Source organism: Spinacia oleracea, chromosome 2, assembly GCF_020520425.1.
Source record: "Spinacia oleracea cultivar Varoflay chromosome 2, BTI_SOV_V1, whole genome shotgun sequence".
Taxonomy (NCBI): Eukaryota; Viridiplantae; Streptophyta; class Magnoliopsida; order Caryophyllales; family Amaranthaceae; genus Spinacia; species Spinacia oleracea.
In genome coordinates this window covers 45,418,924-45,443,288 of record NC_079488.1, presented here as the reverse complement: position 1 = coordinate 45,443,288, position 24,365 = coordinate 45,418,924, and the positions used below count along the sequence as shown (strand labels likewise).

The window sequence follows — 24,365 nt, the reverse complement described above, 5'->3', positions numbered from 1 at the left end:
AATGGTTTTTAGGGTCTTGGAATCATTTTATTCACACCTGCCGGAACAATAAATTCGAATAAAATGCCAATGACTTGTTTGAATTGCATGATTTCTTTAATTTTCAAGTTATTATTCATGATAAATGTTTAGACTTTGCATGCTTCAATGTATGTTTTAATTATTGTTTATAATTAAATATTTTGCAGTGCAGTAAATCCTTTTAGAAAGGTAACAATAAATTTCCTCGATTGGTAGTGAATTTAAGAACGATTCACAGAAATGAGAGAAAGTGAGCAATTTAAAATGTACGTTTCTTTTAGCGACTTTTATGGTTGTTTTCGAGTATAAAAGTCGAATGGCGAACCGATTGGTGCTTGTGAATTCAAAATACAATGTAGTTTTGAGATCATAAAGCATTGAGTTTAAACGCTCAGCTTTACCAATGGTTAACAACCTAAAATCTTTTTCCATTTAATTCTCGAATGAGTCTAGTCCCTAGATATTCGAATAGATAGATGCTTAGAGAACTTTAGAAGCTTCTGGTAAGATCATCTAGTTGAAAAAGAATATTCAACATAAATAAAATGGTAAGAACTTTGTTGGAGTGACAGTGGACATGTCTAACAAAGTATAAAAGTCAACACTAAAGAATTCAATTCTTAAGACTTTAATGTACAAGAAATAGGAAAACAATGAACAAACGAAAGGAATCTACGATTCCGTTTCTACCTATAAGTTTATGTTTAAAGAAAAGTAACCTAGCAATCGAACTTCCTTGGTATCATATACCGCTTGAGGTTCTTACTTCGGTAATAACTCAAATAATGGAAGCTAGGCTACTCTAATGGCCTACAAGTGGGAAATGAAGCATGGCAATGCTACATTAGTTGTAGGGTCATATGGTTTGTTTTAAGTCCTTTCAAGGCTGGAACTTAATGGCTATTTTGTTCCACAATCAGCATACCTAAATTTCTGCTTTCAAACACAGAAAGACTCACATTCAAGAAAAACAAAAACAATGTTTGTTTGTTTATTTGGATGAAATGGTCATTAACGGGTTGAGTCAATATGCTTGATTAAAACAAACAACTCTTTAACAATAAGAACTTTACTAGGTTCAAATCAACCCCTTGATTTGAGTTCCACTAATCTTTGGCATTGTTGCTTAGACCATATCAACAAGTTAACATTCATAAGCTCTATTTTGATGGACTTTTGAAAGTTGATTGATTTCTAGATCAATTCAAGACAAGCTAGTCTTACTTGTTGAAAGTAACAAAAGATATGAACTATTGTTAGAACGCCTAGACGATAGAGTTCAAAGCTAAAGAAAGAGATTTAATGACTTTATTATTTCACCTAGATTTGAGTGAATATTGGTTTATTTACTCAAAGTGATATAAGTTTGAATCTGTTTGGCTAGTTCAAAGATTCAGAAGTATAAATCCCACTTGGCAAGAAATCATAAAGATCTAGGATAGATCATGTTGATGATTACTTAAGTCAAGAATGATCATCAATGATTGTGTGTAGTAAATTCACAATCTAGCTCCATAAGATATGGCATATCTAAGTTGGAATGATAGAAGTCAATTAGTACTTGATTCGATCAATGATGAATCATAAAGAATTTTCCTATAATTTCTAAAAAAAAATGCTACCACCAAACTAAACCATATTTGTCAAAGCTATTGAAAAGTAACTTCAGAATATCTTTTCATAATTATATATCTAAAGAGTTGCTAAACTCAGTGGGAGCTTAGTGTTTGTTATTCAACAAACTAAGGCCCAAGTATAGATATATGTTTCATTGTGATTTATTCAAATGAGACACAAGGGTATTGTTTCTACCACGAATTTTTGAGAACATAATGTTTGTTTACTCGAAATGATGTCCTTTTGGAGATTCGTTTCCAAAATGACAAATGGGAGAAAATAGACCTCGAAAGTCTCCGAGGCGAATAACAAACATAAACGGACATTCCGGAGGCTTTTCGAAGTTCTTCAGAAAATCCGAACACTTATTCTTAAGGACTTTAGAAGTGGCTTTAAAAAGTAGACATCTCTTAGAAGACTTTACAAGTGCTTCAAGGAGAACAGAATATTCAAAGGACTTTCAAGTGGCTATTGATATTCTATTGTTTGATGTTCTATACCCAAGTAGGCATAGAGTTCAAGTCACTGAAACTATGAGATTCTTCTATTAGATAGTGAAGAAACATGGAGTTCAGGTCACTGAAGCTATGCGATTCTTCTATTAGATAGCGAAGAAACCTACAACTTGCAGTCAAACTATTGTCACGTAGATTAATGAGTTTGTGACTTGTAAGAAAGCTATGACGAAACACAGATTCCCTAAAATGGTTAGAGGCCATATATAGACTCAAATGTTTTAAATGGTTAGAGGCCATAAAACATACTCAATGTTTTGATGACAAAATTGAAATTTTGTTGATTTGCAAGAATAGGATCACACCTATTGGTTGCAAGTTTGTTTTAAGGATAAAAACCATCAAACATGAAATTGTGTTCACACACAAAGCTAGATTAGTTGCTAAAGGTTACAAGCAAATTCACGGTGTGAATTGTGTTGAAACCTCATGCAAAATCGTAATGCATAAGTCTATAATTCAAGCAATGATTGCATATTGGTACATATGGCAATTGGATGACAAAACGAATTCCTCAATCAAATGTTGGAAGAAAACTATGTACATGGCATGTCATAGGATTTGTGGATCCAAATAATGCTTGAAATGAATGCTAGCTTATGAAATCTAAGTACAAATTTAAGCAAGCAATTGGGAATTAGAATTGTATTTTAGTGAAGCTAATAAGTATTTTAGTTTCATAAAATGTACATGATTCTTATAGATATATAAGAAGTTTAGTGGGAGTACATAAAACTTAATTGGTCCTATGTGTATCACACACATATCTCTCTATTGTGAAATAACATTCAAATGCTAATAACTTAGGTTTGAAATTATTCATCAATGATGGACCAAGGCGAAACTTAGTACATACTAGGTATTAAGATCTATTTACAAATATCTTATGATATAGTTTTGGATTAAGTAATGGCATTTACTAAATCAAACATGAAAGACTCCATTGGAGATATTCGATCCATATGAATAAATCTAAGTAATAAATGTTTGAACTATGTATAAGCATTTACTAAGTTAAACATCAAAGGATCTAAGTGGGATTCTTAACCTATATTATATGTCAAAGAATTTAGGTGGATTTAGTATCTACTGAAACTAGAATAAGCTAAAGTTACATGAATAGAATTCAATTGAGAATAATTCTGCAAAAGAATTTATCATGTATGATATAATATGAGGATCGCCAAAAATGTTATCGTATGCTTTAGGCATAACGGACATATACCAATCTCTATTGATCTAAGTGAAGATCAACTAGATTGAGATCAAGAAAAACTTATGGTACTTGAAAAGGTACATAAAAGTAGTTCTTGATTCAAGGAAATAAAGATATGCTAAATATTGATGCTACACGCATAAACACTGGCAAAGGATCAAGCAAGATTCCTTTGGAGTTAACCATTGACAAAGACGAGCTAAAGAGCATCGTGTTTTGAAATGGAAACATGGATTGGAGATCATGGGTTGTTGCGTGGGAAATTAAAATAATAATTTCTATGTTCTAAGATATAGTTGGAAAGTCTTCCACATATCTATGAACTGCTTGGATAGGTAAATCCAAATAAAGCATCACTGGAAACCTATACAATTGAAGTAAAAGAACTTATTGCCTAAGAAGCAATGAAACAGAGTTGTTTACATAAAGAGTTCTTCACTGAACTTGGGTAGATCACATGTCTGTTGATTTAATGGTTCTTCATTGCAAAATGCGTAGAACCACTATTTAAGTAAGAAAGACTAGATCACACAATAAACAAACTCTCTTATCATCCTATCTCAAAGAACATTCGATGAAAGGATATTAAGATTGGCAAAGCTTAATAACTAAACCTATGCAACAAGTGAGAAGCAACACTCACATTGTATCACTGGAAAACAAGCATAGCTTTGAATTCCATGAACTGTTTTAAAGATGGGTTTGAGGCCCATGGTTGTAAAACATTGGGGTTGAACGTTTATCATATATGAAATGTATTTTCATATTCCATTTAATCTTGGTTTAGTATCAAATGATGAGTCACTTCAAAATTGACGAAATATTCAAGATACTGTCAGGACCAGTCCTGTGACTAAGAAATGTCTATCAAGTGAACTTGAATGTTAAAAGTTGAAAATGGTCCCTGGTCGGAGTTTTCTATAAAGATGGACGCATAGAAAACGTTAGACGACTAGAATGCAAGATGACTAGTAGTTCTGTTTCTTGAACTATGTGGACATGGCAATGTCATAATCATTTGCATAGATACTTAATTTGGGAAGACTAGTATCGGACAGACCTATGAAACTTTACTGTAAGAGATGAAAATCTGTCATAAGTAAATTTCATTAAAGTTATTAGACACTAAATCCTCAATACCTGAGTGATTTGAGATTACTTGTTTGAGAACTACTTACTTTGACGTTGACCAACCGTCGCACCGTAAAATGAGGCTATAAAGGCAACGCTCAGGTAATCACCTATCAAACGAAGTCTAATCTCAAGATTGGAAAATTGGGATTGTCCTCCCATAAATCGGGATGAGATGCTGAAAGTTGTACAAGGCCACTTGGAGAGTTAGAAACTGTAAAATGCATGGCCGTGCTCAGATGAATCATAGGCTATGATTATCTGTTTATTTGATCAGTTGAAATCTGAAACCGAGAAACACCTCTGGACATAATAAGGATGACAACTCTTACCTTATGTTCAAGAGCAAGCATCGAGCGACAAAGGAATTAGGAAATGCACACTTGTCCCTAAGGACAAGTGGGAGACTGAAGGAAATAATGCCCTTGGTCCAAGTATGCATTTAATGTTAAGTCTAATAAATGGGGTTCAGTATTAACTAACAAGTTAATAATTCAGTGAGATCAAGTGAGCTGAATGCCTAGCTAGAGGCCGCTTCAGTTCAAGTCGAATTAATGATATTAATCCACAGCTTACTCTTGACTGAACCCATAGGATCACACAAATAGTACGTAAACGGATCAAGTATTTAATGGCATTAAATACTCCATCTATGGATATTCGGAATCGACGGATCTTGGTTTCAGTGGGAGCTGAGATCTTCAAAGGCAAGTAAATGAATACTCCGGAAACGATGATATTGCCGGAAACGAAAATATGGATCGTATCGGAAATATAAATATTATCCAAGTCGTAGATGTTGCCGGAAACAGAAACATGGTACGTATCGGAAAATATTATCGGAAATGGAAATATTACCGGAATCGGACATATTGCCGGAAACGGAAATATTGTCAGAATCGGAAATATTATCGAAATCGGAAAATAATTCCGAAAACGGAAATATTAAATATTTGTTCGAAACGGAAATTAATTTCGGAATCGGAAATATTAAATATTGTTCGTATCGGAAATAAATTCCGGAATCAGGAATTTAATCGGAAGCGTATCGTACAAATTAGGATTGGACGAGGCCTGCCAGACGAAGGCCCAGCACGAAGTCGGGCCATCGCCCAGCAAGCCAAAGCGCAACAAACACACGCCAAAGCCTCGACCAGGCCCAGCGCAAAGGCCAGGCCCAGCCAAGGCCTTGGGCGCGCGGATCAAAGGCAGCGACGAGCTGGGCCTTGCGTTGTGCGTGGGCCGTAAGGCCTGCGTGCGGTGCTTGTGCGCCACTCGTGTGTGTTACTCGAAATCTAAGGCTACCGGGATTCGTCATATGATTAAATCTAATCCTAATAGATAAAGTTTATTTAATTAGAGTCCTAGTAAGATTATAACTAAATAATTTTGTATTTTAATAGGATTATAATTCCTTTTCCATAACACTATAAATAGGTGCCTAGGGTCACAGATTTATATACACAATTAAAGTATTCAAAGGTAAGATTTTGAAGCAAAAATCAGCCAAATACTTGCAACCATTTAGCCGAAATTCTTAGAACCTTAAGGGCGATTCTAGTTGGTCAATCTTAAGGCGGATCCGGACGTGTTGTGGACTATCTACGGAGGGACGACACTTGGAGTCCTAAAGACTTGTTCTTGTTCGGTTCGGGCGCAGCTAGGGAGGGCACGCTACAAAGTGTATGCGTCTGAATTGTGCTAAATGAGTATGTGTAAATAATATGTTTCCTGGCATTAAGGTTTTCCGCATGATTTATGTTTTGTCATATGTATCGTAACCTAACAATTTTATGTCGTTGTCGTCCATCAATTTCTTAAGGTTTCCGATGATCTGTAAAACAAATGGATCCTTATTTGATTTTGATTTGGGAATTTTCTGGGTTTGCTTCAATTTTATCTGAAGAACAAGGCGTGGGGTTTTTTGTCCCTGTTCATTTTGAAATCAATCTTGCGTTTTTTGTGTGATTTTATCAGCAAATTATATAAAATTAAAATAGGTATTTTGATTTTGATTTTGTGTGAATAGGTATCAGCAATATTGCGTTTTTTGTGTGATTCCCCATTCGATTCATTAATTTTGGGGAATCCTTCAATTTTGCAATCTCAAATCTCTGTTTTTTAATCTCTATCTTGCGTTATTGAAAGTGTTTGATTGAACCATTTAATTTTGTTTGATTGAATATTTTTATTCAAACCCTTTAATCTGTTTGATTGAAATTGTGTACTTTTTATATTTTGATGATTATTTTGAAAGCATTTCGATGTGAAGCAACTTTTGGAGACGGATTTGAGACTAATTTCTCTCTTCTGGCCTCGAAGAATTCGTCAAAGGTAATTTCTCTCTCCAAAAACCCCAATTTCAAAACCCTAATTTTACGTTTCGGTCACTAGATTCTATCAATTTTGATGTTTCAGGTGTTTCATTCGACCTATTAGGTAAAAAGCTTTTCTGCATCGAAGATCGAGTGTATTCCTTGGTGAAGTGGTATTCTTCTCTTACTCCGCCCTGTAAATTCAACATCGTCGAAAGCCTTCGGTAGAATTTCAGTGTGCTTCTTCTGAAAATCTATACTTTCTTCTGAAAATTTCAATGCTTTGATGTGTTTTTTCCGATTTTTCTTTGAATATCTTAACAGGGTCCAATTTTGAAAGCAACAGCCTCAAATCTGGATTTTTAGGTTTTTTCTTCTTTAATTATCTTCCTTCAATTTCCGACTTTTTAGAATTTTCTAGGTATATGTATTTAAATTTCCTTTTTTTGGGATTTTTGGTGTTTCAGATTGGGGTTTGTCTCCTTATCATCTCACCTCACAGATGGGAGACCCACATATTCACAGAAATGTGATTTATTCTTTGTTCGGCCTCCAAATTTCCTATATCAACATATACAACTCATTTGCTGATTATTATTATTATTATTATTATTATTATTATTATTATTATTATTATTATTATAATGATAACAAAACGTTACAAGCTCAACAAGCTACAAAGATCAAGTGAACTACAAGAAGTTGGAGGGGAGCCGCGATACAATCTGGGCCCCCACTCCTCTAGCTATAGGGAACCCGATCCTGCTGAAAATGTGGGCAGCTGCCCGTGCCCCAATGTCCTGAGCCCTGGAGTACGTCTGGACCCGCTTCAGCAAAGAAACAGCCCCTTTCTCTAATTCCCCAAAAGAAGAGAAGGAAAAAGGAAAGAAACCGTAACCCAAAGCCCTACAACGTGCCGCATACTTATCCTGCTTCCGCTGCGCTATAAATCAAATACTTATTATTATTATTATTATTATTATTATTATTATTATTATTGTTATTATTATTATTATTATAAATCAAATGCTAACAAAGTCAAATATTTTACAAATAGTTAGTGGGAAGCCGAGATACAATCTGGGCCCCCACTCCTCACGCTATAGCAAAACCTATCCTGGTGAAAATATGAGCAGCAGCACGAGCTCCAATGTCATGTGTCCTAGAAAACATCTGAATCGGCTTCAACATTGGAACAACATCCTTATCCAGCTCCCCCAAAAAAGAGAAAGAGAACGGAAAAAAACAATAACCAATGGCCCTGCAACGTGCTTCGTACTTGACCCGCTTCCGAACAGCCGCATCAGTCACAACCCGGCCAGGAGCAAAGCCAGACAACCCAGATTGTGTCAAAGGAGATTATCCCGTCAAGCCAACACACACATCACAGCCCCGATCCCATGAGTAGAGCAACACACCTGCTGGTCGGAGAGCTCCATCGTTCCCTCCAGATAGACCAATATCAACCTCTTTCCGCGCCGAAATCCCAGACCGATAACAAACATCAACAAGGGTATCCCAAACTACATTATGTCGATGTTTAATACCCACCATGCCAGCACATGACACCGCATGATCACCAAAGATGTCTCCCGCAAAGACCCTGGAACAAGCAGAACATGGCGTCGTAACAAAGAACAAAGGAACCCCCAACCGGTAACACAACACACATCGGTAAGCCTTAGCATTCATCGTCTGTCCCAAACCTGATATGGGGATCGCACGAAGCCAAGCAGAGGTGTGATCTCCCTGCTACGATTTCCACAACGCCGACTGTCGAGAAGATAAAGAGAAGGTGGATTCTGCAGATGCAGTAACCTTTGTGAAATATATATCTGCCAATTTCTTCATGAGTTTAGGGGCAGCGACCTCACTAGGGTTACTCAGAATGTCATACTCCACCGTTCTACTAAATAGACTCAGCGCATCCTCAAATACTCGACCAGGACCAACAATACCAGCATGCCGTAGAAGCTTTGTCTGCAAACCAAAAGACTGCAATCGAGAAGCAAGAAAAGCATAATGACGAACATCACCTGCGGAATAAACACCAAGTCCGCCAAAAGAAAAAGGTAAGGTGGCAAGACGCCACTGCCAATCGCCAAAGCCAGGCCCCGAAGCAGTTACAATACGCTCCAAGGAAGATCGAAGAGCCTCATCAAAAGTGCGCTGAGCCGCCTCAAAAATACCAGGAGGACAGGTACGCAAAACAAAGTAGAGTTTAGAAACTCCGATACATGCCCTAAGTAACAATAGCTCACACCGAGGATCATCAAGCTGAGCAACATTATCCATAAGCCCAATGGTCTTGGTCACCCTCTGCATCACAAGCTTACCACTAAAAGCTGGATTGGAACTAGCGGGACCACCGAGAAACTTAAAACCATGCAAAGGACGAGCAATATCAGGGGGAAAAACTCCCACAGCCTGCTTCGAGGGTCCTCTGTAGGCCAGAAAACCTCGGTCTTCTCCACGTTATTATTATTATTATTATTATTATTATTATTATTATTATTATTATTATTATTATTATTTTGATTAGTTCAGGTTTTTTTGTTTCTTGGAATGTTTATGCAAACTTGTAAAAATCCATTTGTTGACTTCGCAGGTGCCACCATTTCTCAAGCTCCTCTCTTACAGGTATGAAACTCACTTTTCTTTAATTACATAAATAGAGATAAAGTTTTTGAATGAAATTCGTTTTTTGTTGGTTGTGGTAGAGGGAATCATGTTCATTCACATGGTGTAATGTTCATTGCTCAATAATTATGTGAGTCTTGAAGTTGAAACGTGCTCACTTTCTTTCTTTAAAAATAATGGGCAGATTTCCAAGAATGCAAGAGAACAGAAAACACTAGGAATGAAATAGGTTTCCATGAAAGGTGAAAAAATGCATAATATGATTTGGATTTTTAATTGTTTTTGACTATTATTTATCTAAATTTCACAATTATTATGAGATATGGAGATTTCGAATTGATTTTGGAGATTTTGTTGATTTGATGTGTATTTAATTCAGTTGTGTATTTACTCGGAGTTTTCTATCTTTATTCCTGATAATTATCTAAACTTCTAATGTAATTATTTTTTTTAATGATGAAGGAATATGACATCGAAGGATTCCCATCAATAAAGGTATTTGTACTTGGGGAGGGTCATGTTGATTACATGGCAGCAAGGGATGTGAAACCTATTGCAGCATTTGCTCTCCAGCAGGTTATTAATTTTCCTTAGTAGTTTGTGTTCTGTGTATATCCAGTTGTATGGCTCTTTAATTTTGTATTAGGTGCTAATGGAAGTCAGACAAGCACTCAAATATTATCCCTGAAGCGATGCCGAGATTGAAGAAGCTTTGAAAGTAAATATCACTTCTTTGCTGTGCAATTTTGACTTTTTGAGGCTTTAAGATCAACTGGATACTTTTTGAGGATTATTATGCATTATTGTTGTTTGACTGATGTCATTTGACAGAATTAGAGTGTGCGATTTCTGTTTAGCTATTCAAAGGATGTTTAGAATTAAAGTTTTAAGTTAGCCTCTGTTGTAGTTGTTTAGTTGTTGGGTGTTGCCTTTGCTGTAGTTGATTGTGTTCTGGTGGTCTGGTTTAACTGACTTCCTAGCTTTGTCTAGGTGTAACTTCCTCTTTTGGTAATAAAATATCTTTATTTTCCAAAAAAAAAAAAAAAGAATTAAAGCTTTTTGCATTCTTCTGAAAGAGGTATATGTAGAAAGGTTACTGACTGATGTCATTTGACATGATAAGGGTGTGCAATTATGGTTTAGCTATCTAAAGGATGTTTTCTTTTATCCAAACTTTGGTTATGTAATCACCATGTTTTTATCAAAACTAAAATCACAAGCATTGTTGCATGTTGATGAGAGGTTGTTTTATGGAACATGAGAATATCTTTCTTTCTAATGGCCATCAATGTGATATGTTAAGAAATTTTGCTGGGATTTTGTAATCTGATATGAAGTTGCACCTTTTCTACGAGATTCAAGGGGAATAATTGTGTCTTTATCTGTATTTGTTTAGACAAAGAAGCTGCTGACAAGCGTAAGGTGGTAAGCAAATGGCATCCTACAACAAACAGAACACTAAAAAGGAACTATAGGATACCTTCCAAACCAGAAGGTCGGAGGGTTCTTAAAGCTATTGCATCCTTGCTCTCTAAGGCTGCTCACTTTATAGACGCTACTTCACACGAGGTACAACAAAGAATAAAACCATGTCTTTGATTTCAGGCATCAATAATACTACGGACATTTTGATAAAGCATGATAGGCTAAAAAGATGCTAATAAGTTATACCCACAACAGTATGAAAAATACAGAAAATGGTAGTACTAATAATAAGAATAGTGAAATTTGAAACAATGTCATTGCCATATATGAAAAGGAACAGTTTGACATATATAATAGAGATATTTACATAATTACTCAATCTGAAATACTTCGTATGTGGTAACAGGTAGGAGGTTGATCAACCGTGTATGGAAATATGTTGAGCTTCGCCACAGTAAGGGGTGCTGGACATATGGTGCCCTATTCACAACCAAAAAGGGTTTTACGTACACCACTTTAGTTCTTTTGTTCACGGACTACGATTGCCTAATGAGACAAGGCTTAGCCGCCCACATATGGGTACCAAGATTTAGCAATCGCCTTCATCTTAAACATGACACAAAGAGAATATAATGACTTTAACAATTAGTCTAATATTGTATGAGGTAAATATCAGTGTAGTTATGATCTGGCTGAAGGTATAAACAAGGCTAAATCTTTCTTTCTTGAAATTGTATATGTTTCTATTAACTTTTAAAAAATATTTGGAGGAAAAAGTTCAGACTGTGTAACGTACTAACGTACATCGGTACATGAAAAGTTCTAATATACAAAGTAGTTGCAATAAAACAATTTAATGTTCTGATATTATCTCGCACGCATCGCGTGCATATAATACTAGTGACCTAATATTCAAACATATTGGCAGACGGATCTTAATAAAAAAAAGTTATGAGAGGGATCAAAGTTTGAAAATTCAACATCTTACTAAATACAAATGCATTCAATTAATATACCAACAACATTTAAATAGTTTACCAGGCAAGGAAAAATAATACTCAGAATTCAAATGGCCATTCTTAAACCTTACTACTACTTTAAACAAACAAGTTGCGCCTTTGCCGATGCTCTCCGGAGCCTCAACAGATCTCTTGAAACCTCTAGCTCAGAAGTGGTATCAAGATTTCCACACTTAGGGCATGCTTGGATTGGGTGTAATGGGTTATGGAGGTAATAAAAGTCAAACCACCTTAATAAAAGGCCAATGAAGGTGAATTGAGGTGGTTGCAAGGAGGATGGTGTGGTGGTATTGTGATGAGAAGTTGTGGTAGTGGTGGTGTTGTGAGGAGAAGGGAGGAAGGGAGGGAGTTATTACCCCCCAAATGAGGGTAATATTCACCCTAGTGGGAGGTGGGTAACTATTCCCTCCATAATAAGGGTATTTGTTCCCCTTTTCTTTTATTTTCTTCTTTCTAACACTAGCTTATTTTCTTTGCCACCACTTCATCCTCTCATCATCACCTTCAATTACCTTATATTTTTTAGTTTGATTTTTATTACCCCCTTAATGTATTACCCTCAATCCAAGCATGCCCTTATAGAGAAAATTTTCAAGCGCTTCTGAAATAGCAAGCACGTACTCAATGAGTTTCAGTTCTGCACTTGATCCTGTAATGCCTGTAAACTTCACTCTACTAAGATGGCTCAACTTGTAGTTGTCATTGAAGTCAATTTTGTGCTGAAAAACATCAGTGTTTGGTTTAACCTGAGAAAAAGATCAAATTTAGTTTTGAGGACAAAAGGATCAAAGAAGTTTTCAGGCTAAGAATTTTTTAAACAATTGTTCTAGTTCATACTTCATAGGGATACTAGATGATTATTGTTTTTCATGCTAATTATAAGTATATGCCTAGGGTCAAAAACAGAACAAAAACATATTTAGACTACTATTCGAGTATTCGCAGACAAATTAACAACTTAATTTTGAAAATACAAGATGCTCCAGAAAAAGCTATTTGATATACTCACTGAAATTTCAAGATCCTTGACCTGGGGACAACTCTGAATCATGCCAAAAACAAAACAATATACGTCTGCACGACCCAATTCAAGTTGTGTCAAACAAAGCTTATTCAGGTGGTTAAACGCCAGAGGAAATGATCTTGCAACCCCACCTGCAGCTAAGGACTTGCATGACAAGCGAAAAAGCATATCTGATTGAAGAAACCAACACAATATATCTACTAAAGTAAAAACAGAAAGAAAAACACATAATTTTCCTGCAGTGTGAAACATTATTATAAAATCAGTGAGTTTTACCTGACACAAAAGACCCCTAAATTGAAGATGTTGAAGTTCACATGAAGTTGCAAGATCCTTCAAAGAGTCCAATACAACTGTCATCATCTTCTAAAAACAGTGAGATGTTAGTAAGGCGTACAACATTTTTGAAACTTAGATAACAAATTGCCCCCTTGATAACTAAGCTTTCAAGACTGGGTACATCTATAACAACATGATCCAAGCCACTGCATTCCTCAAGTCTTAACAGTGTAAGCCTCGGACAACTTGCAATCAAACGCCCAAAAATATCAGGTTTGCATTCAACTTCGACTAGCTTAAGACTCCGAGGATTAGCAAAACTGTTGAAGTCACGAGGTGGAGGATTGAGAACAAAATACTCAAGCCTCAATTCTACCAACTCTTTGCATAAGAAACTGCCATTCTAATTGCCAAACATTTAAGAATTTTTTCAATCGCAATAGTAGGTAGATTACTGATTAAATCTTGACTAGCTACATCAGTAAGGTGCCTAGAAATTTTGAAAGAAGACATTGGACACTGCTGAGAGATTGAATTACTCGAAAGGTTGCTTTATTCCCGAGTGAACTGACGGACCGCAATTGTATAATCTGCATTTATCCCACACCGAATTCAAACAAATCCAACAAAAAAAAAAACCCAATTTCATCATATTCTGCTAACAATCAACGCAATTTTAAGCCTAATATCACCAATCTAAAATTTGCCAACAATCAACTCGATTATCTGCAAACAATAAAGACAAATATAATTCCACCCTACAATCGATCCACAATTATTCCAATTAATGATTGGGACTCAAATCTAGCCATAACTTCATCTTGACAAGAAATAAGACATAAAATGCAATTCATCCTAGGGTTTCGTTTCGTTTCAGATTTTTTTCAATTGATACTAATTGGGATTCGTATCTTACCCGAATAAATAATCTACTGATTAGATACAGGGATTCGACCAGATCTCCGTCGATTACTTCACTTCAGTTTTCCCGTGTTTTTCAGCCCTCGTCTTCACTGGTTTTGCCGCCTACTCTGCCACTTGCAGTTGTATTCAAATTACGCCCAACGTTCCCTAACTGGTGAGTCAGTATAGATCAAAATTAAACTGAGCTTAACTTATGAGTTATTGCGCTACTAATTGCGAAACACGGTTTATAATCTTAATATTAATTTAAAATAAAATATAAACTATGATTATAGACAATTATCATCTGAATAGAACTAGAAGATGTTTTTCTAATAAAATTATTGATGGATAGATATGTTGCCCCGTTCTCTATCTTTTTTATCAAAAACAATAAAACAGATAAGGGTACGGAAATAAAAATAATTTCATCTCAGTTCATCACCTGTGTCATACATAAAGATGTATCCATCCAACCTTTACTTCGATCGTCATATCCACCATCTAACTCATTACCCATTACTAACACCTACGGAGTATTCGACCATCTACTTTATTCAATTAGAGATGACTTCAAGGCGGGGCAAGTGCGGAATGGTCCCTCCACGTCCGTACCCACATAAGATTTCATCTCCATTCACGCCACACACGATGGCTATATGTGGTACTCATCCATATCTAAATCTCTGCCTCGCGAGGTACAGAATGAAGGAAATAATGTCCTTGGTCCAAGTATGCATTCTATGTTAAGTCTAATAAATGCGGTTCAGTATTAATTAACAAGTTAATAATTCAGTGAGATCAAGTGAGCTGAATGCCTAGCTAGAGGCCGCTTCAGTTCAAGTGGAATTAATGATATTAATCCACAGCTTACTCTTGACTGAACCCGTAGGGTCACACAAATAGTACGTAAACGGATCAAGTATTTAATGGCATTAAATACTCCATCTATGGATATTCGGAATCGACGGATCTTGGTTTCAGTGGGAGCTGAGATCGTCACAGGCAAGAAATGAATACTCCGGAAACGATGATATTGCCGGAAACGGAAATATGGATCGTATCGGATATATAAATATTATCCAAGTCGTAGATGTTGCCGGAAACGGAAACATGGTACGTATCGGAAAATATTATCGGAAATAGAAATATTGCCAGAATCGGAAATATTGCCGGAAACGGAAATATTGTCAGAATCGGAAATATTATCGGAATCGGAAAATAATTCCGGAAACGGAAATATTAAATATTTGTTCGAAACGGAAATTGATTCCGGAATCGGAAATATTAAATATTGTTCGTATCGGAAATGAATTCCGGAATCGGGAATTTAATCGGAAGCGTATCGTACGAATTAGCATCGGACGAGGCCCGCTAGACGAAGGCCCAGCACGAAGCCAGGCCGTCGCCCAGCGAGCCAACGCACACCATCGCACGCCAAGCCTCGACCAGGCCCAGCGCAAGGCCAGGCCCAGCCAAGGCCTTGGGCGCGCGCGCAAAAGCACAGCAATGGGCCGAGCGCTGTGCGCCTAGCGTGGGCCGCAAGGCTTGCGCGGGTGTACGGTGCTCGTGCAATGCTTGTGCGGGAATCCTGAAGCAATCGGGATTCGAAGTGTGATTAAATCCTAAAACTATTAGATAATGATTATTTAATTAGAGTCCTAGTAGGGTTATAATTAAATAAATTAGTATCCTAATAGGATTCCAAAACCCTTTCCATAACTCTATAAATAGGTGCCTAGGGTCACATATTTTCACAGATTATTCAAGTATTCAAAGTGAGTTTTTGAGAGAAAAATTCAGTCACATACTTTGCCTAAAAGTGCCGAAATTATTAGTACCTTAAGGGCGATTCTAGTTGGTCAATCTTAAGGCGGATCCGGACGTGCTGTGGACTATCTACGGAGGGACGACACTTGGAGTCCTAAAGACTTGTTCTTGTTCGGTTCGGGCGCAGCTAGGGAAGGCACGCAACAAAGAGTATGCATCTAAACTATGCTATATGATTATGTGTAAATAATATGTATTCCTGGCTAAATGGTTTTTCCGCATGATTTATGAATTGTCATATGTATCATAACCTAACAGTGGTATCACGAGCCTCTTATTATTTTCATAATCTAAATTGCATGAACATGGTTAAATATTACAAATTTGCAAGAATTAAAAGGGGTGATTAATTTTCGTAATTGTTAATTAATTGCAAATTGCGTTTATTTAATTATACGTACGCAATTTTTCGGCAGTTTCTTCGTTACTCATCCAAATCGAGTGATTTTTGTGTCAATTCCGCATGTAAAAGGCATTCTAAAATTTTGACAAAAATAATATTTTTCTGCCGTACCCAGAATTCTCAAATTCGAAGCCTAACTATGACCTTTCGGAGGTTTTAGTTTTTCGAATGCAAAATTTCATAAATTTAAGATGTTAAATTAAATATTTGCGATTCTTGTTGATAAATCTTGAATTTTTGATTGACCTACTGTATATGTTTAACAAGTTTGAATGCGTAGCCTTGTTAATTATGCAATCTAATTTGTAATTATGATTAATTTGTTGAAAATTAGAATAATTTAGAATTAATTTGATTTGCATAATTAATTATAATTTAATTAGATACCTATGATTAAAAACCACCATAAAAATTGTAAATTTATGATAAATTTTAAATTTTTATGACCTAGGCTTGAATCCATGTTAATCGGAAATCAATTGAATAATAAATTTTCGATTTTTCGCCCTAAAATTATGAAATTAATATTATTTATTAATTTGTCATTAATTTTAAATATAAATTTTTTAAATTTTATGCGATTCGTTCGTATAACTTGCACGCACAAAGCAATGGACGCTACGTGTTACCCTTAAGGGGTGTTGTATAGTGCGGGCATGTGACGACGAGCAAGGGAGCTCGTCGCCCATGCGGCACGAATGCAATGAGCAAGGCCATGGTACACGAGCACAAGGCAGCAGCCCTGCCTTGTGTCGTGGGCTGTGAGCAATGAACGAATGGGCGAGGGCGAAAGCAAGGCACAGCAGTCGCGTGTGGGCAGCAAGCGAGCTGCGCCACAACGCGCACTACCTCGCGCAAGCGTGCGGAGCATCGCGCGCAGCGAGCGCAAGCTCGCGTGCCACGAGTGCTACGCCCAGCATCGATGCCTCGCGCAGCGAGCGATGGCTCGCAGGATCGAGCGCTGGCTCGCATCAAGCGAGCGCTGGCGAGCGCGCTGGCGAGCGCTGGCTTGCATCAAGCGAGCGCTGGCGAGCGAACGCAGCGAGCGATGGCTCGCGTGCATCGAGCGCTGGCGCGCGCGCAGCGAGCACCAGCTCGCGTGATGCTTTGCGAAGGATAGCAGCAGCAGCGATGCGACGCAGCGCATGGGCTGCGCGCACATGGCCAGCGATGGCTGTGTGCGTGTGGCCCATGGGCGTGCGTTGCGTGGGGTTGTTGCGTTGCGATTGGATCGTTTTGAAATTTTAATTTGAAATTTTCAGTTTACGTAATTTTAATTAATTTTAAAATTAATAATTTAAATTATTTTCTTGGATTTTAATTTTTAATATTGTAATTATAATAAATTTTATTTATTCTAATTATTTTACTAAAATTAAAATCATGAATTAATTTAAATACGACTGAAATTAAATTAAACTTTTTGGATTCAATTATAAATTTATATGAGCTTTAAATTTTAATTAAATTTGTATGTTTCCGGTTAGACTAGAAATACATTTTTATGTTTAAAATTAGTAAACCATATGAATTTATCAGTTTAAGTGGGAGCCCTTTTTAGTCATAAACTCTTGATTAGGTCTACAAATCCTTAAGGTTAAAACAACTTGATTAGAATTAATAAGGACTGAATAATTGGTAGATTATTGGTGCCCTTGATTAATTGCTGCAAATGTTTACGTGATGCATAATGTGTTTTACTAACCAGCTATGTGGGCCATTCATGATAATGAATGGGTGAATGGTATATATTGTATATGTACTGTTTTGCAGGTTATGAAGTGACTAGTATGGCCCAAATAGGATAGAAAATATGGTTTGCGCACCATTAATTTGAATGTAATTGGTCTAAAGTACCAAAGTTATTTTTCAATATGGTCTGCGTACCATCAAATAGTTGTAATTAGTTTTAATTATAGCTTATCCTATTTGAAGAAAATGGTGCCTCCCACGGAGATTTTCAAGACGGACTTTGAAGTCAAAGCTTCAAGATGAAGTCGGGCCATACTAGATCACATTTATCTTATGCATGCTTTAAGTTATTTATTGCTTTAAATATGTCTTAATTATGCATAAGATTGTGGCTTGATTATGTTGCATGATTAAGGATTTTAGTTCACTTAAAATCTAACCAACATAGTAAGAGCCTTAAGTTCCAAACTTAAAAATTGAGTTAAAAGGTGCCATGCCAAAATATACACTTGCTTGGATATCCTTTACATCAATCTAGTAATAGTTTTCGCTCAGCGAGGTGTTACTTATTGGTCCTAAAGGGGCAAGGTACACAAATAATTGTGAGTACATGTTAGTTTTGGTGAAACTCAACGATATAAGTAAGGAGTCCTTTTATGTCGTGGCAAAATCGATAGGTTTACCTAATAAGTTCTTAGACGTACCTATCAACCAAGAATAGTTTCTAGACTATTAGCAAAAGGCTTTTGCTTACCTAAGATGTTCTAGGATTAAGTCGACAAACTGTGCTTAGTTCTTCAATGATTTTAGGATCTTGGAATCATTTTATTCACACCTGCCGGAACAATAAATTCGAATAAAATGCTAATAACTTGTTGAAATTGCATGATTGCTTTGATTTTCAAGTTATTATTCATGATAAATGTTTAGACTTTGCATGCTTCAATGTATGTTTTAATTATTGTTTATAATTAAATATCTTGCACTGCAGTAAATCCTTTTAGAAAGGTAACAGTAAATTTCCTCGATTGGTAGTGAATCCAAGAACGATTCACGGAAATGAGAGAAAGTGAGCAATTTAAAATGTACGTTTCTTATAGCGACTTTTATTGTAATACCCCGAATTTTTAAAACTCGACTAATTATGCTTAAGTATTTTTATTTAGTTTAAAATCATTTTAAATCCTAAATTCAAACTTTATTTTAATTAACGAAGTTTTATTTCGCTTGAATTTTTAATTTTTATAATTTAATTTCATATTTACAAGCTTAATCTTAATATTTTCGGATTCTAAATAATTTCGAAAAGTTCTTATCTTTTTTCAAAAACTAAACCTATTTTACAAAAGTTTTATTTCACGATTTATTTTTTTTCAGATTATATTAATCTCGTATTTTCGAGAATAATTACGTTTTAAATATTTCGTACGTTTTCGTTAACGACTTATTCGGAAAATAAATTCAATTACTTGCACTTTATAAAATTATTTTCGGAAATTAATTTAGCCAAATCATTATTTTAATTTTAGTTAATAGTAATTAAATTCTGAAAATTAGCTCAAAATTACGAAATTACCCTTATTAACACCTAAATGAAACAAGTCAGTTTCTCTTCTTTCTCTTCTTCTTCCTCACGCCACTTTGGCCATGGAAGTCAAAACCTTCACTTTCTACTTGTCACCACCACAAGGCAACTCAATCTACTTGTCACCACCATAATGCAACTCAAGACTTACTCATCAAACCTATTTGAATATCTGGAAATCTAAACTAGAATAGCTCATCTTAATCATCACTTTCATTGATTCAATTTCTTCCACTTGTCAATACAATCAAGCTGAGTTGTTGCATTCATGGAGCCCCATGACAACTATAAATAGCTGCTCAACCATCCCAAATGAACCACAAATCAGATTAACAATCAATTACAATTTTCACCATTGAAATCCATAAAATTTCTCACCTTTACTGTAATTTCAAATCAAACCACCACCACCACTCTTGCCGCCTACAACCACCGTACCACGCCCTCCTTATTGCTCCGACAACCCAGCAGCACCACCACCCTTCGCCGTCCCTTCCCCCGCGCCCAACTCCCTCCACCCCTCTCTTCCACGAAACCACCCCAGTCGACACCGCACCTCCCTGCCACCACCATCACCCGCGCATTGCGCCGCCCAGAACCAGCCACACCGCCCTCCACCTTGCCCGAGTAGCGACGTCAGTGCAGCCATCCCCTCCTCTCCTTCTTCCTTTTCGGCCCTGTTCTTGCTCTCCCCTTTGGTCGACTTTCACAAGTCAGGGAACCAAATTCTGGAACTTTGGCTTAATTAAAACATAAACGGGCCAGCCCAATTCTAAATTACTTGGGCTTTGGTAAGATCTATTCTATTCTCTTTAAACCTTATTATTATTCATCTTTTCCAAATAATTTTGATAAGTATTTCATAGTTTGTCTATATAAATAACTAATAATAATTATTTGTTATTTACAGGAAGTTATTATATTTTATTGACTTAAAAAAAAAAAATGGAATATAATAATATCATATGAAAATAGATTTATAAACTAAAAATATTAATCGTTTCAATATTAATTTTACAATACTAATTTTACAATATTTATCGTTTTAATATTAATTCCATAATTTAATATTTTGAAAGAATCCGGACTCGGAGCTCAGAAAGAACGAACCAAGGACCAAGCTTAACGTAACGCGGAATTAAGGTAACGGCTATTGCTAGTACCCGCAATTCCCTTATAAATGCGTTTATGAAAATACAATGTTATGATCTATTTATGAATTGAATGCCTTGACATGTTTTATGAATTGGGGGAAATGAAATGTGATTTGATTAAATTATTTATTATAATATGATTGATTGAAATTCTTATAAAACGATCTTTATAAGAAACCATGAATGAAATGATGTCTCTATGATGCCAGGAAAGAAATGATATTTTATGGATCCCAGGATCTAAATGATGTTTTATCATGATCTCATGATCTAAAGGAATTATGTTACTTCTACTGAAGTAAAAAGGCTAAAATGTAAAATTAAACGAAACATGATAAATGAAAGTGAAATTCCTAGTCCGTTTGGCAGTATATGTTCACAGGTTACGATTCTCGGTCATGCATGTACCCATGGGGCATCCGCCCATTGAGCCAAGGCTCTCATGTTTTTGGGCCAAGGTCCCATGTTTTATGGACAGCGGTCCATCGTGGAAGACGTTCCACCATGTCATACTTGCCACAACTAGCATGTGCACCCTAAAGTTATGAATGAATTAAATAAAGGACTTTATAAAATGTTTTACATTATTCTATTCTCCCTGTGTTATTAAATAAAATGAATTGAAATGAATTTACGTTGCTAGAATAGTTCGTTACTGAGTCTTCGTCTCACCGTTTTTGTTTTCTGGTTTAGGTACTGCGGGGAACGATGGAGACGAGTAGTGGCGAGGAATTTCACTTGAATAATATTCACTTAGTTTATGCTTAATGTTTTAATAGTTTAATTAAAGACTTGTAGTAAGTTATGCACTTTATTTTGGTAATATAAGGAATTGTTATATTAACTTTTGGGATTTAGTAGCTTATGATTGATGGTTGCCTTGTAATTCCCAATAGGGAGTTACGGCGGGTAATGTCCCGACCAAATTAGGTTAATTCCGCTGCTAATTATGCTTTAATAATTGAATTAGAGGTCGGGGCGTTACATTTATGGTTGTTTTCGAACATCAAAGTCGAATGGCAAACCAATTGGTGCTTGTGAATTCAAAATACAATGTAGTTTTGAGATCATAAAGCTTTGAGCTTAAAACACTCAGCTTTACCAATGGTTAACAACCTAATATCTTTGTCCATTTAATTCTCGAATGAGTCTAGTCCCTAGACATTCGAATAGATCGATGCTTAGAGAACTTTAGAAGCTTCTGGTAAGGTCATCTAGTTGAAACAGAATGTTCAACATAAATTAAATGGTAAAGAACCTTGTTGGGGTGACATTGGACATGTCTAACAAAGTATAAAAGTCAACACTAAAGAATTCAATTCTTAAGACTATAAGAAAGGGTACAAGAAATAGGAAAACGAGGAACAAATGAAAGGAATTACGATTCCGTTTCTACCTATAAGTTTATGTTTAAAGAGAAGTGACCTAGCAATCAAACTTCCTTGGTATCATATACCGCTTGAGGTTCTTACTTCGGTAATAACTCAAACAATGGAAGCTAGGATACACTAATGACCTACAAGTGGGAAATGAAGCATGGCATTGCTACATTAATTGTAGGGTCATCTAAGTTTGTTTTAAGTCCTTTCAAAGGCTGGAACTTAATGACTATTTTGTTCCATAATCAACATACCTAAATTTCTGTTTTCAAACACAGAAAGACTCACATTCAAGAAAAACAAAAACAATGTTTGTTTGTTTATTTGAATGAAATGGTCAATTACAGGTTGAGTCAATATGCTTGATTAAAACAAACAACTCTTTAAAGAACTTTACTAGGTTCAAATCAACCCCTTGATTTGAGTTCCACTAATCTTTGGCACTGTTGCTTAGACCATATCAACAAGTTAACATTCAAAAGCTCTATTTTGATAGACTTTTGAAAGTTGATTGATTTCTAGATAAATTTAAGACAACTAGTCTTACTTGTTGAAAGTAACAAAAGATATGAACTATTGTTAGAACGCCTAGACAATAGAGTTCAAAGCTAAAGAAAGATTTTATGACTTTATGGATTTGAGTGAATATAGGTTTATTTACTCAAATGTGATATAAGTTGAATCTGTTTGGCTAGTACAAAGATTCAGAAGTATAAAATCCACTTGGCAAGAAATCATAAAGATCTAGGTTCGATCATGTTGATGATTACTTGAGACCAAAAATGATCATCAATGATTGTGTGAAATAAAATTCACTATCTAGCTCCATAAGATATGACATATCTAAGTTGGAATGATTGAAGTCAATTAGTACTTGATTCAATCAATGATGGATCATAAAGACTTTTCCTATAATTTCTAAAACAAAATGCTCAACTACCACCAAACTAAACCAAATTCGTCAAAGATATTGATAACTTATCATAAAATATATCTAGAGAGTTGCAAAACTCAGTGGGAGCTTAGTGTTTGTCATTCGACAAACTAAAGCCCAAGTATAGATATATGTTTCATTGTGATTTATTCAAATGAGACACAAGGGTATTGTTTCTACCACGAATTTTTGAGAACATAATGTTTGTTTGCTCGAAATGATGTCCTTTTGGAGATTCGTTTCCAAAATGACAAGTGGGAGAAAATAGACCTCGAAAGTCTTCGAGGCGAACAACAAACATAAACGGACATTCCGGAGGTTTTTCGAAGTACTTCAGAAAAACCGAACTTATTCTTTAAGGACTTTAGAAGTGGCTTTAAAGAATAGACATCTCTTAGAAGACTTTACAAGTGCTTCAAGGAGAATAGAATATTCAAAGGACTCTCAAAGTGCCTGTTGATATTCTATTGTTTGATGTTCTATACCCAAGTAGGCATAGAATTCAAGTCACTGAAACTATGAGATTCTTCTATTAGATAGTGAAGAAACATAGAGATCAGGTCAATGAAACTATGAGATTCTTCTATTAAATAGTGAAGAAACCTACAACTTGCAGTCAAACTATTATCATATAGATTAATGAGTTTGTGACTTGTAAGAAAGCTATGACGAAATATAGATTCCCTAAAATGGTTAGAGGCCATATATAGACTATATGTTTAATTGGTTAAAGGCCATAAAACATACTCAATGTTTTGATGACAAAATTGAAAATTTGTTGATTTGCAAGAATAGGTTCACACCTATTGGTTGCAAGTTTGTTTTAAGGATAAAAACCATCAAACATGAAATTGTGTTCACACACAAAGCGAGATTAGTTGCTAAAGGTTACAAGCAAATTCATGGCATGGATTGTGTTGAAACCTCATGCAAAATCGTAATGCTTAAGTCTATAATTCAAGCAATGATTGCATATTGGTACATATAGCAATTGGATGACAAAACTTATTCCTCAATCAAATGTTGGAATATAATATGTGCATGGTATGTCATAGAATTTGTGGATCCAAATAAATGCTTGAAAAGGAAAGCTAGCTTATAAAATCTAAGTACAGATTTAAGCAAGCAATTGGGAATTGGAACTGTATTTTAAGTGAAGCTAATAAGCATTTTAGTTTCATAAAATATACATGATTCTTATAGATGTATAAGAAGTTTAGTGGGAGTACATAAAAACTTATTTGGTCCTATGTGTATCACACACATATCTCTCTATTGTGAAA

General features: G+C 35.6%; 1 protein-coding gene across 8 annotated transcripts; it reads right to left on the bottom strand.

Annotated features, from left to right (window-relative positions):
- Positions 1-11,847: 11,847 nt before the first annotated feature.
- Positions 11,848-14,441, bottom strand: LOC110792336 (uncharacterized). 8 transcript variants are annotated; one of them, XR_002534358.2, is made up of 4 exons: positions 14,119-14,441; positions 13,200-13,289; positions 12,909-13,054; positions 11,848-12,645 (listed from the first exon to the last, which is right to left on the bottom strand). XR_002534358.2 is itself a non-coding variant. In XM_056836756.1 (4 exons), exons 2-4 carry the CDS (start codon positions 13,284-13,286, stop codon positions 12,445-12,447), a joined length of 447 nt encoding a protein of 148 aa, XP_056692734.1. In that variant the 5' UTR covers positions 14,119-14,425; the 3' UTR covers positions 11,848-12,444. The 8 variants fall into 8 exon arrangements, 5 of the variants coding, with proteins under 5 accessions (XP_056692734.1, XP_021852840.1, XP_056692733.1 ...); XR_008927784.1 differs by having other exon boundaries at positions 12,909-12,973; positions 14,119-14,439; XM_056836756.1 differs by having other exon boundaries at positions 12,909-13,067; positions 13,200-13,286; positions 14,119-14,425.
- Positions 14,442-24,365: the final 9,924 nt, after the last annotated feature.